We start from the raw sequence: 17,287 nt of genomic DNA, 5'->3' as shown, positions 1-17,287 counted from the left end.
CTCAAATTTTGAATTAGCTGTGCAGTGATTTCTTTTTAATAAATGGATGTGTAGTGGGGAGAGCTCTTTAAATCTCCTGCAGCCTTCTTCTCTCAGCACTCAGAAATAAATTTATTGATTTGGAGATTCAACCTGTGTTGACATCACTATTTTTGTCTTTGCAAAAACAGTATCTCGCTTGTCAGTCAGCAGTATGCTATATTGCTTTCCAAGCAAAACTGTGAGAATAATCAATTCAGGACAAAGCATTTGTACATTTCTAAACACACATGACAATGAGACATAAAGCAAAGGGCTTTTTATTGTCCATATGTTATAATTATGCCAATATTTTTCATGTTTGAAATCATCTTGCTGCAGAAATAAAGTACAGTAGAAAAGCTTGATAATATTTGCTTGGTGCAAAACTCTGTGTCCTCACCTAAGGCAGCATCAAATCAATAGTCCCCTGAGAAAGGAAGTGATTTTCCTTACAGAACTTATCACAAGTCAATTGGTGTAAAAAAAAAAAGGTGTATAATGCCACTTATTCTGATTAAATTTAGCTTTGTTGATGCAGATGCTAATAGGGAAATTGTCTCAGTGAAACTTGTCAGTGTTTGTTTGTTCATGTCAAAGGATTTGAGGATACGGATGCAGATTTTCTCCCTGTTAGATTTTCCCTTTTGTTGTGGCTTTGAGTTTTGTTTTGAAGGTGTTGTGCAGATAATAACAGGGAGAAAGGCTTCCTTTGGATCTTTTTTTTTAAGGCCACTACTCTGTGTCTGTGTGTGCTGCCTTCAGCCCATTCTCTGTTTTTGAGAGAAAGCTCTTACTCACAAAAACGTGCTTTTCAATAATTAGTTTTTATAGTGGCTTTTTTGTATCACAGTTTATTGTATATACTGTATGTGTTTTCATAGCAAATTATGTTAATTATGTTATATATAATTGAGGAGTTTGTCGTACTAAATAAACATTTTATGCATTTAACAACTCATGACTAAAAATACAGGCCCATTTTACTGCATTAAACTGTAACACCAGTTCCTTATTAAAAGAGATGTTAGTTGATATTCTGATTGCGTGCGTTTTGGATTTTGGTGCACTGAAATCACAGATTGTACATCTGTAAAACTATTAATCGAGGACCACCCACAGTCTCCTGAATCCTGGACACCACTGTAGGACATACTGTGATCATTAAACATGTTCTATGAATAGACAGATATAAGTACAACGCAATAGGTGAGCTACTAACCCCCAGCCCTCACCACCATGCGCACGCACACGCCTATATAAGGACATTCAGTAGAAAAGCTCACCGCTGCTGGGTTGAATCTATTAACTCTAGTGGAAACACCTGCCGCGGAGTCTTCAGGTTGCAGCTCCTTGATAGGTCGACCCTCCCTTACTTGCGACTCCACATCTCCACTTCATTGCGCTCGACCGGTGTCAATCTCCTCAACAAATCCCTCCCCCGAGATATCAAATAGACCGTGTAGCTGCCCGGCTCTTGCACTATTTGCCCAGACGGCTTCCGCTCCATTCAAATCCTGAGTGCGTCTCTGCAGCGGTGCGTTGCGCGCAGGCTGGAGATGACAAGAGCTCCGCGGAACTGGCCAGACAACCATGGATCTCCATAAAACGCTGATTTCGGTGCTTTGGATATTATTGGTGAACCGAGTGGAAGACTGTCACGCTGAGGAAGGTATGTGAAAACGTGTTTATTTTTATTTTATCTTATTTCCCCCCTTCTGGGTCGGTTGTTCCCAAACTAGTCGCAGCAGACAGTGTTGATAGACACAGATGTCCGCGGCGGAGTAGTTTGGGATGTGCACTTGTCCTGTGATGAGATGCAGGTGCATGCTCGACACTGATGAGCGCACTTAGACAAGAGTCCTATAATGGATCCTATAAACAAAAACATAGTTTAGCGGATAACTGAGAGACGCGTTTCAGTAAGCGCTACTGTGACAGATTTACGCATTCGTGCTTAGTGAACTCGAAGCGTTTTTCAACCAAACAACCTGAACATCCGAACAAATCTGGCAACTTGAGATTATCAGATTTTTAGTCACTTTATTTCATGTGAACAGATAAACGACGCAAATATGACACTTTAGAATGACCAAACCCTCACAACTGACTATTATTTGGAGTATTCGCTCCAGCTTTAGAAATGACTGATGTGGATAAACTCGTTAACAGATTTTAATCCAAAGACAGAAACTGAACGGGACGTCGCATATCTCTAAAATTTCTAGTGTCACATAGAGCCAGTGGCTGCTAAGGTATCCGCTTTGATTTATTAAAAAGGAAGGCAAGTTTCGTTCAGGCAGCCCCCTGTCGATTGTCCCACAGATTTGAACTATGTACTGCGCTTTGTCTCGGCAGCTGTGTGCAACTGGTTTCTTTGTCTTTACATAATCTAACAGTCACGGATGCTGTAGTGCGGACGTCAGTGTGCATTATAGGCTGATGGGTTTGTGCTTATCCAGCTACATTTTTTAAACAGTTGGACAAAAATAGTAGTTGTTTCTCTGTCTTTCCATTAGCGTTGAATCAAAGCTGGAATGAAAGGGAGCAATGTATGATTCACTTAGTGTTGGATCAAGATTTAATGCTGTTGTGGGATTGGGATTTAGCTGGCTCGTTTAATTGCCTCTGTGCATCTGCACTGAAGTGTGTGACAGAGGGAGGGAGCTCTGTACTGTTGTGCTGCCACAGTTTACAAGCAGCCTGGCTGATTGCCACAGATAAATACTTTCTTCAGTCACAAGTTCACCAAGATATTGTAAACCTATGAAACCTAACACAGTGCTTATTGAACGTGTGCGTTTCTGACTGGTTGGCTCAGGTGAAGCCAGGAAAGTGATCCTAATCTGTTCTGAGACTGAAGTGGAAGAGAACATAATGGCTTCAGACCCCCAGGCTCTCTCTACAGTAAAGAGGGGCTTGCATAGCTGAGTGGATTTTGGACACACTTGCATCCATTTGCACACAGACGCATCATCAGTCTCACACATACGTACCTATTCGGTAACCTACATGTACGCCAGATTTGGCACACATAAGCACATTGCAGTAATTCATCACTGACACACACCAGCTTATGGTCAAATGCACACACTCGCTTTACACGTATGGTGTGGCTACCTGGAAGCTTTCTCATGACACACAGACTATCCACGCGCACACAGTATGTGTGGTTGGTGTGATATTTTTTTGGGGACCTGACAGTGCCGTTGTGCATGCATATGCAGATATGCTTGCAGATGTGAACACTTACATGCACACATTCATAGTCTTGAGTATACACACACCTCCTCTAGAGCACTGGATGCAACAATCATGGACTCTTTGCCATATTGATTTAGATCCCTGGAATGCTGGGTAGCCGGATTTGGATGCTAGCTTTTGTTTAATTGATGTTGTGACAGCGATTAATTGCTGTGAAAGCAATGTGCTTCTGAAGGCTGGTATTGGCAGCAATTCTTCTCACTGATTTTAAGGATTTGGGAGATAGGGAAAACACTCTAGAGAGTTGTTCTCTTTGTTTTGCCATTATATTAAATAAGGCAATTTACCTGACTGTGTGTGTTCTGTTGGAGAAACTCTGCCATGCAGTGTGTGTGTGTGTGTGTGTGTGTATTAAGGTGTTATCTTTCCTGTAGTTAGAATTTTGAGTATCTCTTAACGCCTCTATTATATTATAATACAATATTTATGTTGCTCTGTGATCACCATTCATGAAATTTCTCTTTTCTAGTCTGCCCTTGTGCCCATTATAATCCTTCAGTAGCTCTTATTCATTTTGACATGTCCCTTTGTGTTTGTGTTTCTCATGTGCCAACAGCATTTTACTGTGTTGCTTTGTGAGGCTTCATTCTTATATTGTTAATTCTTCCTTCCTTTGTGCTCTACTCTTTTTTTTTTTCCTGCCTATCTTCATGTTTTCCTTTGTTCCTCCTGCTGTCCTCTCACATGTCACCCTCTTCTTTTTTCTTTCTTCTATCCAACCACCCCCATCCCCCTGCACATTCCTCTTGCATCCTGAGTTGACTTGTGAAATGATAATATGACCGGGGGCACCGTACAGGCAGAACCGCCCACCCTCCCACACCAGCACCTTTATACACAGTCAAAATGTCCACTTCGCCTCCCTTCAGATCGCTTTTCTCATTCCCCACACTTCACTGCTAACATACCTTGGCATCTCATTGGGATCTCATTTACTTCCCCTCTCCTCCCTCTCACCCTCCCTTCTCGTGCGTCCATTCTGCAGCAGACTGAGAGAGGGCACAAGCCAGGTATAGAACAACAGAGGTAGAGTGAGAGAGGGGTGCAGTGATTGAGAACAAGAGAGACTCAGAAACTGCAGAGTGACCAGGGTGATCATCCTGTAGCTTTGCTTTGATGCCTCACTATGTCAGAAAGGCTCGGGTGACTTGACTGCATTGTTCTTGGCAGGCATGTAGAATGGTGTTTACCTGCAGTGTTATTGTGCCACAGTGTGTTGCCTAAAATCTCTCATGTCGTGTGTCATTTACGTTGGATATTTTCCACCTAGCTGGTTTGCGGTGCTGAGATAGGAATCATCTGGGATAAAGTTCCAGTGTTTTGTAGTTAAACATCAGCTGTTGTAGCTAAAAAGTCTACGTTTTTAGAAAAGTGTCAAAATGCCTTTGTACATTTATGAGTTGGAATCATAAACTCTTGGCATGAGCATTATTGTGTTTCACTCTAGATGAAACATTTTCAACCCATTTGGTTGCACCTTTACTTCTGTTGGCACTGTCCAGGAGGAATTTCCTTTCACTTGTCTTTTCAATGACTTTATATGAAAACATTCTGCCTCATCTTTTTTTGGGGGGGGCTTGGTCACCACAGTACTTTCTCTAATAAAGTGGTTATAACTTGCATGAATATTTCCTTAAAAACACGGCCCATTTAAGCTCTTTAAACTGCCAACAATAAATGAATCTGACTTGCAATGGGGGATTATGGGTCTAATGTTTTTTAAGCTTCACTAAAACTCAGGATATCTCAGTCTCTGCTGCAGTGATTTTTGCCCATTTTTTTCCAAATGTGCATCTTATAAGCCTCCCAACTTTGCAGAAGTATAGTAATGAACTGCTTTTCTACATATTCAATGTGTGGACAGATGCAGATTGTAAATGAAGGCACTCCAACTGCTAACTCTGTTGTTTTATTTGAAAAACCAGCTCCTTCTGTAGATGCAAAGCCTTGCTGTTTCTGTTTGCTGTTAACATGAATGCAAGTTAAAGTGACTATTCACTAACAAACTTCACTCATATGTCATAATTACCAAATCTTAGTGCTTAATTAGTGCTTAGAAGTGATCTGATGAAAATTGGGTTTACCAGCAATTGCCAAACTGGCAGAGTAGCAGCAGCACTCCGCCCTCCCAGGCATCAATTGGGACTAATTGTGTGTGATTGATGCAGGCTTATTTCTGCTCTGCTGCCGCTGCCACTGCTGGGATCAGAATGCACTGGTCCATCCTGTGCTGGCAAGGACAACCTTGGACCTGTGTGTGCCGAATTGCATGACTGTGACCTCTGCGAGCATCAAAGGTCAGAGTGATTTGTGAAGATGGCAAGCATAACACCGCGTCGTTCTCTTGTCGAGGCCTCAGGGACTGTCATTTTCAGGAGAGACAAAAAGAGGGCAAAGGCGGAAGGAACGGTAGATGCATAGGTGCAGTGCAATGAATGGAGGAAAAGGGAGAAAGAGGAGACTGATCCAAAAAGGGATGCATTACATGTAGCAAAAAAGAAGAGGTGTGTCAGGTTTAGGGGTGAGGAAAGAGGTGTGGTGATCGAGGAACAGCAGATGACAAGAGTGACAGGAAGAAATCTGGAGGGGAGTGAAGGTAAGTGGTGAAGGAATTATAGGCCCGCTTTGTTCCACAGCTCTTGTATGTTAAATGTGAATGAAACAGATGTAGGGTTCCTATAATAAGTCAATGCAGCATCAGCCAGGTCTTTAGTTACTGCCCACTCCACTGGGACTCATTGACTAAGACCGATAGACTGAATTATATACGTGTGTGTGTGTGTGTAAGAGCATGTGTGTTGATATCCCAGCAGGGTCACCTGATTTCCTTTGTTCAGGGTAAGGACACTACTACAGCATTAGTGCTGTTCTGCTGGATCAGCAAGAATGAGACATTGGAAAAGGGGAGTGTGTATATGGGAGGGGAAAAAGAGCAGTCTTCGTGTGTGTGTGTGTGTGTGTGTGTGTGTGTGCGCGCGCGCACATGTGGAAGGAAGGATGGGGGTTTAGCAGGTACTTCAGCCAGCTCTGTGAAGCTGCCTGTCATGGAAGGAACTGCAGATGAACTGCATGTTTGGATCCTAATTTGATTGATGAATCGATGCTGAAACTCTTTTTTTCAGTTGCTGTCTGTGTATGTGAAAGCACAGCCTCTGTGGATGTGTCCTTCACATACTACTTCACATTTGCTTGCATCCGTATTTATATGGGAACCAGTTTGTGCACTTTATTTTGCCTTGATCATTTTTGTCTACTGTACTAAACATTTCAGCTGGACTGACTTCGATGTTTTGAACAGACTGTTCTGTACAAGTACACTTCATCAATAATTTTGGGGCTGCGGCTAATGGTTATTTTTAAATAATCTGCTGATTGTTTTCTTGATTAGCTGTTTAGTCTGTAAAGTGTCAGGAAAATAATAAATAAAATGCTCATCACAATCAAGAGTACCAGGAAACTGTGTGGCTGGAGGTTATCAGCAGAGATGGAAAGTAACTAAGAACATTTACTCAAATACTGTGCTCAAGTACCAATTTGAGGTATCTGTATCTGTACTTGAGTATTATTTGATACTTCATACTTTGATTTTGCTACAGATCAAATAAGAACACTTATTTCAAAACAGGAAGTAGAAGGCACCGGTGGAAAGTACATTTACTCAAATACTATACTTAAGTGTAGTACATTTAAAAAAAAAAAGTACTTTGTACTCTACATTTATTTGATAACTTTAGTTACTACTTACTTTTCAGAAAGAGGATAATAAAACAAAATACAGTATAATCATAAGATTTATTGATCCTTAGTGTAAAATTCACAAGCTACTCAATAATTCACACTATAAGTATATAATTTAGTTAAAATTAGCTCTACCTTTACCAGCTGCAACATTAAATGTGATATATGCAATAATACATCAGACAATAAGATGTAAATCTGTGTAAACAGTGGCATTTTGCATAAGGAGTGCTTTTACTTTTGGTACTTTAAGTATATTTTCTGCTAAGACTTTTTTACTTTTACATTTTGAATGAAAGACTTGTAACAGTGTATTTACACTGTGATGTTGCTACTTTTACTTAAACAATCTGAATACTTCTTCCACCACTGGTTATCAGTATGTTTATTCATAGTAGAGTGCACACATGATCAGCTCACATTTCATATGTTAACAGTGGACGAAATAAACCCGAGCTACTTGAACAAATGCCTGTGTGCTTTCATGCCAATGCCTGATGTAAGTGTCTCAAGGGTCTGTGCTCCAAAGGTTCTTCAAAGGTTATATGCAAAAAAGTCTAATAAATACAGCTGAAAAATAAATTATACCCACCCCGTCAACATCAGAAACTTAAAGACATATTTCCAGAAGATTTTATATTCAGATGCCTCAAACACATTATTGGAGGTTTTGTGGGGTGCTGCTGGGTTAGTGCAGTTTGTTGGCAGGATTTTTAGTCCTGAGGTGTCTAAAGTTGATAAATGTCATTGGTGTGTGTTCGTGTGCCGCTGTTGCTGTGCTCTTGGCAGAATGTTCTGCTCAGGGTGTTTTTGCATTGAGCGCAAACACTAAATGCATTAATGCAAGGCTTGATGTGGGTGGGCATGTTGGGAATTGAACTGACAATCCAGCAGCATACACTCAGTCTAACACCTTCACACTCCCAGCATTTCATTTAATTCCTTGTTTTCCAAGTCTGAAAACAAAATCACCCACTCATTTAGACTTGGGTATGAAAAACAGATTCATGAGGATGGATTTACTGAGGCCAGTAGGACTTCAGGCATATTCAAGCTTTGTTCTATATGGAGTCAAACATGCTGAAGCTACTGGCCAAGTACACTGATAAATTGACCTCCACCTACAGCTGGAGATGTTGGCTTTCCAGGTCCCATGTGATTTAATGAGTGTTTTCAATCTCTACGTTGACCAGGGCCTGTATTTATCAAGCCTCTTGGAGTAGGAAATCTCTAACAGGCCATAAATCCTCAGAATGATGCACTCGTGCAACTACCTTTTAGGAGCTTAAGTAAGAGAATTTTATCAGCATTTCTAGCTTGGGAAGTCCATCCTATTTCTATTTAGCCTTAATAAATCAAACACTGATCACTCTGACAGCTTCACAGATGAAAGGAACAATAACACGGGTAGATTTCCAAGAAACTTGCAGCTTTCTGCAGATTTGGACTTGGTTTAAAGCGTATTACTACAGATTGTAACAGTTGTTACCTAGGTTTTGAAATCCTTCACATGAAGAGTGATGTTGATGTCAGCATTTACATTGCCACTGTCTAAAACTAGACGCCCCAACTGTCAGAAAAACTAACACCCCCCCGTAGTGTCGACTTGGCGGCTGAATGTTGTGACACGGTGACATCACATTCGATCTTAGGAGTAAGATGTTTCCTTGTTGAAAGAGTCGGTGTCTGAGTGTTTTTAGTCCTGAGGTAACTTTCAGAACAGTTCCCAGGAGTGATTTTGAGATGCTTGATAAATATGGGCCCTGATGCTGAATTTCATCACAAATTTCAATACTGAATAACCTTGTATATCATGTGACTCCAAAATAGACTCACATTTGCTTGCTGCTTTGACCTTGCTTACTCTCACTTTTTTTTTTTTTTTAATCAGGCATCAGCTTTAAGGCTTCTGTGTGGAAAATGTTGGGAAAGGAAGTGTAACCTTTGTGTGTGTAGAAGCGGTGTTTAGGAAGTTGCATCAAACTGTCAGGGAGTTGAACAAGCAAAACTCTGAATGAACCGTGGCATTGTGGCCAGTCCACAAATTAATTAATTGGTGCTATAGAAAAACACTGTCAGTAAGTGCTATGCAGGTGTTTACAGTTGGATTAAACATGTACAAACAACACACAAAACAGTTTTTAATTTGCAATGATTGATCAGTTGAGGTTGCCAACAATGATGACAGATAAAATCCATCAGGGTGTGCTGTTAGTGATCACTGATGCTGCTGTACAGCTCTTACAGTGCCCCTGTCATGTTAGTGTTCGGGGGTGCAGGTAGGTGAACAACTCCTGCTACGATCGTAAACTGCGCCAGCGGAGGAAGGTGTCTGGGCGCAGGCACAGCATTCATGCATCATTCCCTGTCATTTCAGTAGCAAGTTGGCTCATCCAATGCAACAGCTGCCTGTGTCCAGAGCGTTGCTGTGTAGCCATGTTTTCAGTGAAAACAAGACCCAGCAGTGCTTCGCTTCACGCTGGGTAGTCCGTCACATCCACTCTGCCAATCTCCAGAAGATCCTGGCAGCTGAGTCTTTGCCATCTAGCTCACATCACACACACCTCTACGGCTGAACGCCGCCGTTCCCTCTGCCATTAGCTACTCCTTAGCTCTGCTGTGTCAGTGTCGGCCTCACTGGTCCTGGCTGAGGTTGGCTGGCCTATGAACGCTGCCCCTTTCATGCCTGCTGGTCCTCCTCTGCAGTGTCTGACCTGATAACATGTTAGAACTAATTTTTTGTGCATTTGTTGTGTGTGAAGGAAGAGGAAAAAGTGCATCTCATTAAACATGTTTGCATATGTACATCCTACGCTTTCTTGTTTTATTCTTGACATGTATTTAAATGCTACATCAAGCCAGTTGCACTCAGTTATTTTAACCGTCTACTGCTCCTAATAAAGATGCAGTAAGGATTGCTAAATGAAAAATGAACTATTTTCTATACAGTCAAAGCACAAAGAAGTGTGATGTAACATTTGTGCATAAGGACCGAGAACGGGTCTTAATGTGTACTTGAATACAAATGCCTGTGCTTGGGATTATTCAGAAACAGTGGACGTAGGTTGCTCTGTGTCTGTGGTGCATTCAGGTGCTGGCATGAAACCTATGGACATCTAAAAGTCATCTGTTCGCTGCAGAACTAGGGCGCATTTTACTAAAGCTGTTAAGAAGCCCTGCCTACTGTATATGCAAATGGTGGCAGCCAACATTTTACAAATTATGTCTTGGAGGTTCATTTCAGAGTCAAGCCTGGGTTGCAGGTGCTGCATTTGTTTTGATTACTACACTATGTTCAAATGAATGAGATGAACTTATCTCATGCTATAATCCCATCTTGCTTCAACCTTCTTTTATCCCAAAGCAGTTTTAGTTTGCAGGTAGGGATTAAACACACAGGTCACACACTGATTAGAATGACTAGCAGCACTCGGTAGTCAGACAAGTGATGTGTATTTATAAAAATGAATTCATAAACCTTTTTAAAATTAAAAAACAGCAGCAAACCAAGCGAAAGAAACACAGTCTCCTTCCAGTATATAATAAACATTGTAATGTGTGTGCCTTCAAAAATGGCCATACACCCAGTCGACCTGCACTTAGTATTTTAAAAATAAAAAAATTAAGGCATATCTAATTTTCATGAGCGCTTTAATGTCCTTTCTGTTACATGTTACAGTTTGTCAAAAACATAGATTGGTAGTAATCAAAGAACAGCTACTGCAGCTCTTCTACTTTTAACTGCCTGCTACAATTTCTACAACAGATACAGTAAAATATTCAGTGGAGCGTTTTATCCAAAGGTCAGACTGGCGAATGAGGTGTATGCATGTAATCAGACGTGCTCAGGCATCATTCACACATACATCAGCTGGACAGACACACACTGTTTCCTACCAAAAACGACTGCCCAGCAGTTTTGTGTTGACACTCTTTGCTTGCAATCCCTGCGTCCATCTCTGGTAACGAACGTCATGGTGGAAGTGTGTCTGGCTGGGCATGGTAAACCATTACCCCCATGCCTAAAAAAAACCCCATTAATCTTTCTGAGAGGCATTTGACCTTTCAAACTCATTAACCACAGCCAGCCAGTGGATGGACATGAATGCATGCACAAACCGCAGATGCACAATCTTTCCTCACACAGAAGCAAACAGCATATGCACACACACAGGGGTGCTTAGGTAAACTTGGCTTATGCTCACACAGGCACAGGTGAGGTGTGAATGCACCAGTGTGTGTCCACCTGCCAGTACTGCCTTTACAGTACCAACTCACCATCTCATTCACTTTGTCTTTATTTCTCTCGTCTCTGCTCTCCTGTCTTCTCCATCCCTTGCTTCCTCACCGTGCAGGTTTGGTCAGCGACCTGGAAAATTGCCCAACCTTTTAATACGCAGCTTCCCTCGTGATGAATAAATACATAAATCACGTGGCTCCGGCTCAGTCATTTTTATGATACTGGTCCCTATCCCCTGTTCTCCCTCCCGTACACCTCATCATACCCTGTCATCTGCACCCTCTCCACACAGACAAGGAAGAGGAAAGCAGGGTGTCTTTGAAGTGATAACCCCCTGCAGGGAAAACTCTCCATAATAAAAGGGTGTTAGGGACTGGGATGAGGCCGATAGTGTGAGCATGCAGCGTAGATGGCAGAAGATGTAATGGGGTGAGTGGGTGAGGCAGGTTAACATGCCAGCATGGGACCTACTCATCTCGGTTTATCAGAAGGTGAAGGCTGGAGTGAGAAAGCATCGTAGGTGGCAGGGACTGTAATGGGGCGAGTGGCAAGGAAGGTTAACATAGCAGCATGGGACCTGATCTGCTGAGTTTATCAAAAGGGAAGAATGGGAAAAGCTGTAGTATCCTAAGTGGTGGGTTGGGAATGGAGGGAGGGACTGAGGAAATGAAGTGTAGAAGGACATCATGGAGGCCAGGGGAAGTTGAGAAGAATAGAGAAAGAGGATGAAAAAGTCGCATGGTAAAAAAAAGAAGTATGTAGGGGTAGTGAGGAAGGCAGTACGGTACTTGCCTAAAATTTTGGCACAAACCTTAAATCAGATAACAAAATTCTTGAGTTCTAACCCAGCCCAAAGTTCATTTTAATGTCAAAACATCTCTTAGGTCAGGTTGCAAACCTTTGAAAAGCAGAAACAGGCCTGGAAGACAGAGAAATAAATGTGTGAGATGAGTTGGAGAGCAGAGGCAGACACTGCAGTACAGTATACTGTATAATGATGAAGCATTACCCTGTGGAATTTTCTTTTTTTAAACAGAGTTCACATTTAATCTTTCTCAGCCACAATACATTGTGTATAAAAACATGAATTTGTGTGTTTCCTTCCTCATGAAACCTGCAAGAGCATAGGAGTCCATAGGTGAATCCCAGTTCCACTATTTTGTCTTTCCTTGGTCCTCAATTCTTACCTGACCCGGAGGTTCTGCTCTGCCATGATGAAGGATTTCTCAAAGCTCTTATGTTCTCAGGAATGAGGAGCGAAGAGGCTGCTTGGAGAAGCTATAACTGAGGATACACGTGTTTCATATTAAGGATTGGAGGAAATGATGTCTCGTGTCAGTTAAAACGCAGTTCCTCAGTTCTTCTCTGTTTACAGTTTGTCCTTGCATCTTTTTCTTGCATTGGCTGCCATGGGCTGAACTAAAGCACAAGGCAAAGACCCAAGTGAGGGAACCAAATGGATGCAGTTTTGAACTGGGATTCACCTCGTGTATGCACAAGGAAAGTAAATCCACTGCTCCATACTGCTGCTAATAGTCAAAAACTCCATAGGGTACCTCTATTGTCCTGATGTTTTTGTCCTCTCTAAAGTAAAAGCCTAACCATGAACATGGCTGTATTGGAATCATCATATAGTCAGTCTGCATTTTATAAAGCTACATTTTTACTTCAAAAAGTACCCGTAGAACAAACTCAGCAGCACAACCGAGTAAAATATAACTGTCTCTTCTGCATGCTGTTGGACCGTATTCAGCAGCAGCCTCTTCACTTCAGCATATGTTTTTATTTGACCTGTCCTGGCCAATGTGTACTACTTGTTTTTGTCTTTGGCTACATGTGCATGTTGCATACTGTTCCTGTCAGCTTTGTGTGTTTGCACTCTTGACTTCTTGTTGCGCATAATTTCTGAATGTGTGTGTGTGTGTGTGCATTTCTTTGTGTGCCCGGTTGTGATTGCAATCAGAGTGTCATCAGTGCAGGATGGCTGGGTGGAGTGTGCTCCTGTTGTTTCTCAGCTTCCTCTCTGCTATAAATGTTGCCTTCCTATTTGCAAGTCAATTAGCCTGCCAGCTAGTCAGCCTGCCAGCCAGCCAATCAGTTAGTCAGTTAACCAGCTGGCTGGACAACCAGCCATGTAGTCAGGTAATATGGCAACCAAACAACTGCTAAGACAGCGAGCCAGGAAGTCATTTAGTGAGGCAGCCAGCAGTCAATCAAAAAACTATTCAGCTGATAACAAAGTTAGTTAGATGCCTATTGCTGTTTTCTTTGGTCTGTCAGCCAATCAAAGAGCACGGCTTTTGATTAATCAGTCATTCAGACAGCAATTTTATATCGACAAATCAGTGTGAGCTCCAAAGGCATTTCTTCCTGTGCTGTGTCTATAATAGGTTAATACAGTGAGATCTCGCTGAGCTCTAATCTTGTCACTCTGAAACCTACATGATGTATACTTGTGCCAAAAGCATCAATTATTCTCACTGCTATATCAAAGGGGGGAAATACTGTTCCTTAGGCAATATATGGATTCAGTAAAGCATGTGAACCTTGCTTTTTCCACAGATGCCACCACCAGAGCTACAGTACAACAGCAGAGACTTTATTTACTAAGAAAATATGCAAATCAAGTTGTAGCACCAACAGCCAAGAGAATTGCACAGGCATAAACAAAAAGGACCAAAAAATCTTCACCAACTGTTGCAAGTACAAATTGTGTGCCTCAGCTGGCAGACTGATCCACATTCTGGCACCCGAGCACCCTAAAGCACCCTTTATAACTGGGGCATTCTCTTATTTGATTTGAGATTCTAGGATGGTGCTCTGCGTGCCTAATTTACTGGCCATGATGCTGTGCCTTACAAAAAACATGGCAGCCATTCTGCAAAATAGACCAGGCAACAACTGAGACCATACAGTGCCCCTCACTAAATCGCTCAGCTGGCATTAGCAAAAGATCTGATGATATCCAACCAATTCTCAAACAAATGCAAATAGTTACTGTCATGGTTGAAATGGAGCTGTTTCATTTACTGTTTTACAGTGTAATCTATAGCAATGCATCATATTTATCATCCCCATCCATCTTTTATGTCTGAACTGTTGTGATCAGGAGTATAACGCTGGCCACACTGGAAACACTCAAGTACTTTACAGTACAAGTGTGAAAATTGTAACCTTTGTCTAGTTCGGCTCTCTGCCATTTTGCCTAGCTGGTAGCGTACTGTTAGCTAATCTGTGCCTATTATTGGACACCACTGCTACAGTTTTATATCAGTTGGATGACACTTTTCACAATATACATGTACAGTATATTATAATATACTGTAAATGTGTAGCCAGAGAACCTAAATAATTATTTGGCTTAAAGAGGCTGAGAGTTTCAGTCTGCTCAGGTTGATTCTTACTCTCTTGCTTTCGCTCTCTTCCTTTTCCTCCTGCTTTGTTTTTCCACCGCTTTCTCTTTTTTTCTAGGAAGGGAAGTAATTACATTAACGTAGTTTAAAGAGAACAACAATAGAATTACCTTCTCTGCTCCCCATGTCACTTGTAATCTATGCATGCATCATGTTCAATTCCCATTCACTCCAGTACACATGTTGAAGTGTACTTGGACAAGACACTGAACCCCAAGTTGCTCCCAATGGCCAGGGCAGTGCCTTTCAGAGACGATGCCACCATCGGTGTGTGTGAGCTGGTGCTGCAGATGGCTGCCTCCGTTCTGTACAGGAGACAAATTCCCTGTATGTGACATACTTGACCAATAAAAGTGATCTTAATCATAACGGTTTATGAATTACTCATTACGTGCTGTACCTCAGATGTCCACACACATAAACACACCATAAGCACATACTCCACATTTTAGGTATACTGTAAATATGAAATGCAATAAGAAGAACAAGGGATGTTTACTACCAAATATTTTCTTTTCTCCCAGCTCTGAAACCATTATTTGCTTTTACAGTAGCTCCCCTTGGTCCAGCCCGCAGCTAAACGCTAGATATGGTTAATACAGTTTTGCAGAGCAAAGCTGAGTATATGCTGTGTCTCTGGGTGTGTTTTAGCAAGAGTTGGTTTATGTGCTGTAATTGGTTTGCCCTCACATTTAATACATTTGCTGTGTGTTGTTAGCTCTGTTTCTGTGTGTGCATGTGTTGGGTGCACCTTCCACGGATGAAGTGATTTTTAATGGGGTTACTAAGGGTTATTATGAAAGTGATGTAGGCATTTTCTCACATTTTCTGTTTTGTGGTTGCATGGTGTTTTTGCTTGTATACTTGCTATATATTTTGTTTTTGTAATTTTTGTAAAATTTGCATTTGAACACGACAAGAGCCATTTTGTTTTTGTTTGTTTTTTTTGTTTTTTTTGTATTTATGTACATAGGCTTCCCTCATCTTTTCAGAGGGCATTATATGCACAAAAATTGATGTCTGTGTAAACACGGTCTCTCCATGTGCTTATAACTCTGTGGACGTTGGTGAGTGATATAATGCTGGAGCGGTCAGATGGTCCAACTGGTATGGAGCTAAGGTGACCGGGATACTCTCTCCAGGGCAGATGGGAAGGGATGCTTTTGCACAGGAAGTGGCAGAATAAAGTACCTTCCTCCCTCTCATTTTCTCACTCTGTCACTCTCTCTCAATTGCTCTTTCCATCTGTCTCTCTGTCTTTCTCTCTTTGTCTTTTGCATTCTCTTACTCAATCTAGCTCACTCACACAATTGAACTTGGCAGTGTTTCAGGGATTGAGTGGCTTGAGTTAATGTTGAATTATCTGCATCTCTGCAGTCTTGTGTGTATGTGTTTGGGGGGTGGGGGTTAAACTAATAGACTTTGCTGGAAGGTCATTTGAAGGACCCTTCCACTAAATCACTGAAGGCCACTAAAGAACTCAGTGAAGCCTATTCATTGGCCAGGATTGTGTGGATTTACATGTGAATGTAAATTGGTTATTAGTTTGTTGAGTATAATTGTTTTCCATGCTGGAGAATCTGTGCCCAGCACACAGACTGAAGTGCTTTCAGTACCAAGGCCAAGAGCGACGTTTGGATTTCCAGCCACCTTAAACCTCCATATATTGGGTTTTTATTTGTTTACATAGTGCAGCTAAAGTGTAAGTGCTGACATTTCTGGGTGTCCCTGTGGAACTTTGGGGGATGTTGATAATAACGCAGAGTGGCAGCAACACCCAGACGTTCGACTCAGACCTCACCACACAAGACTTCAAACAGTTAACAAAATAATGGCCATTTGTGGGGCCAAGATGACTCGGGAGTAATCACAGAGAGAAATGTTTATAGGGACAGACATCTTTTAAGTGCAGCACACACAAAAGACTGACTAATCATGTGCTAAGTATTTTCATGTCTACTAGTTAGGGATATTGTAGTAATCCTTTATTTGTCCAAGTTGCCTCTTGACTCAGTAATCCAACCTGACATCATGTTGTAATAAGTCAACTTTTTGTACTTCTGTGGAAAAGCCTCAGAAATCACTTATGGTCACAGCATCACAAGAGTGCTATGGCAGTCGTTTTGTGTTTAGTTTATAACGTGGCATTCACACATACAGAATTATTTAAAGGTGTATTAGGTATTTTTTTCCCAGCCACTGGCAGGCCTAATGACTCTCAAAACAAACTGATGTCTTTTTGCCTAGCAATGGCATAAACTACGGATGCCTGGTTGGGACAAATTGTACAAAATGCAGCCACCACTCCAAGGCTACCATTAGTTGACTAACGAGTCCCAGCCCTACAGCAGCATTGCTGTGTCAAGTGACGAGGTTGACGACAGTAGCAAAGCACTAATGTTACACAAAGCAAAAGTAAAATAATAATTCAACACAAAGGTAAATCATGACCATGCTATGTGCGAATGTTCGCAAAACAAACACGTGAAACCACACTTGAATCAAATCTGAGTCCTTTGGCTGCTTTTAATCCTCTCAGAGAGCCAAACTGGCCGTTAACCTTAGTTTTAGCTCTTTCTTTGTTGCACTCTCTCTGTGCAAAAGAACAACAACT

At 41.6% G+C, this 17,287-nt stretch overlaps 1 protein-coding gene across 1 annotated transcript in view; it reads left to right on the top strand.

Moving 5' to 3' along the window:
- The first annotated feature begins 1,351 nt into the window (after positions 1–1,351).
- The window catches only part of epha10 (EPH receptor A10), a 164,878-nt gene continuing 148,942 nt past the window's right edge, over positions 1,352–17,287 (top strand). The window contains exon 1 of the mRNA XM_020597396.1: positions 1,352–1,690. Coding sequence (XP_020453052.1) covers positions 1,612–1,690 — 79 coding nt within the window. The 5' untranslated portion in view covers positions 1,352–1,611. The remainder of the gene's footprint in view (positions 1,691–17,287) is intronic.

The sequence above is a fragment of the Monopterus albus genome, unplaced genomic scaffold (assembly GCF_001952655.1).
Source record: "Monopterus albus unplaced genomic scaffold, M_albus_1.0 scaffold34.1, whole genome shotgun sequence".
NCBI lineage: Eukaryota > Metazoa > Chordata > Actinopteri > Synbranchiformes > Synbranchidae > Monopterus > Monopterus albus.
This window is presented reverse-complemented; position numbering and strand designations above follow the sequence as displayed.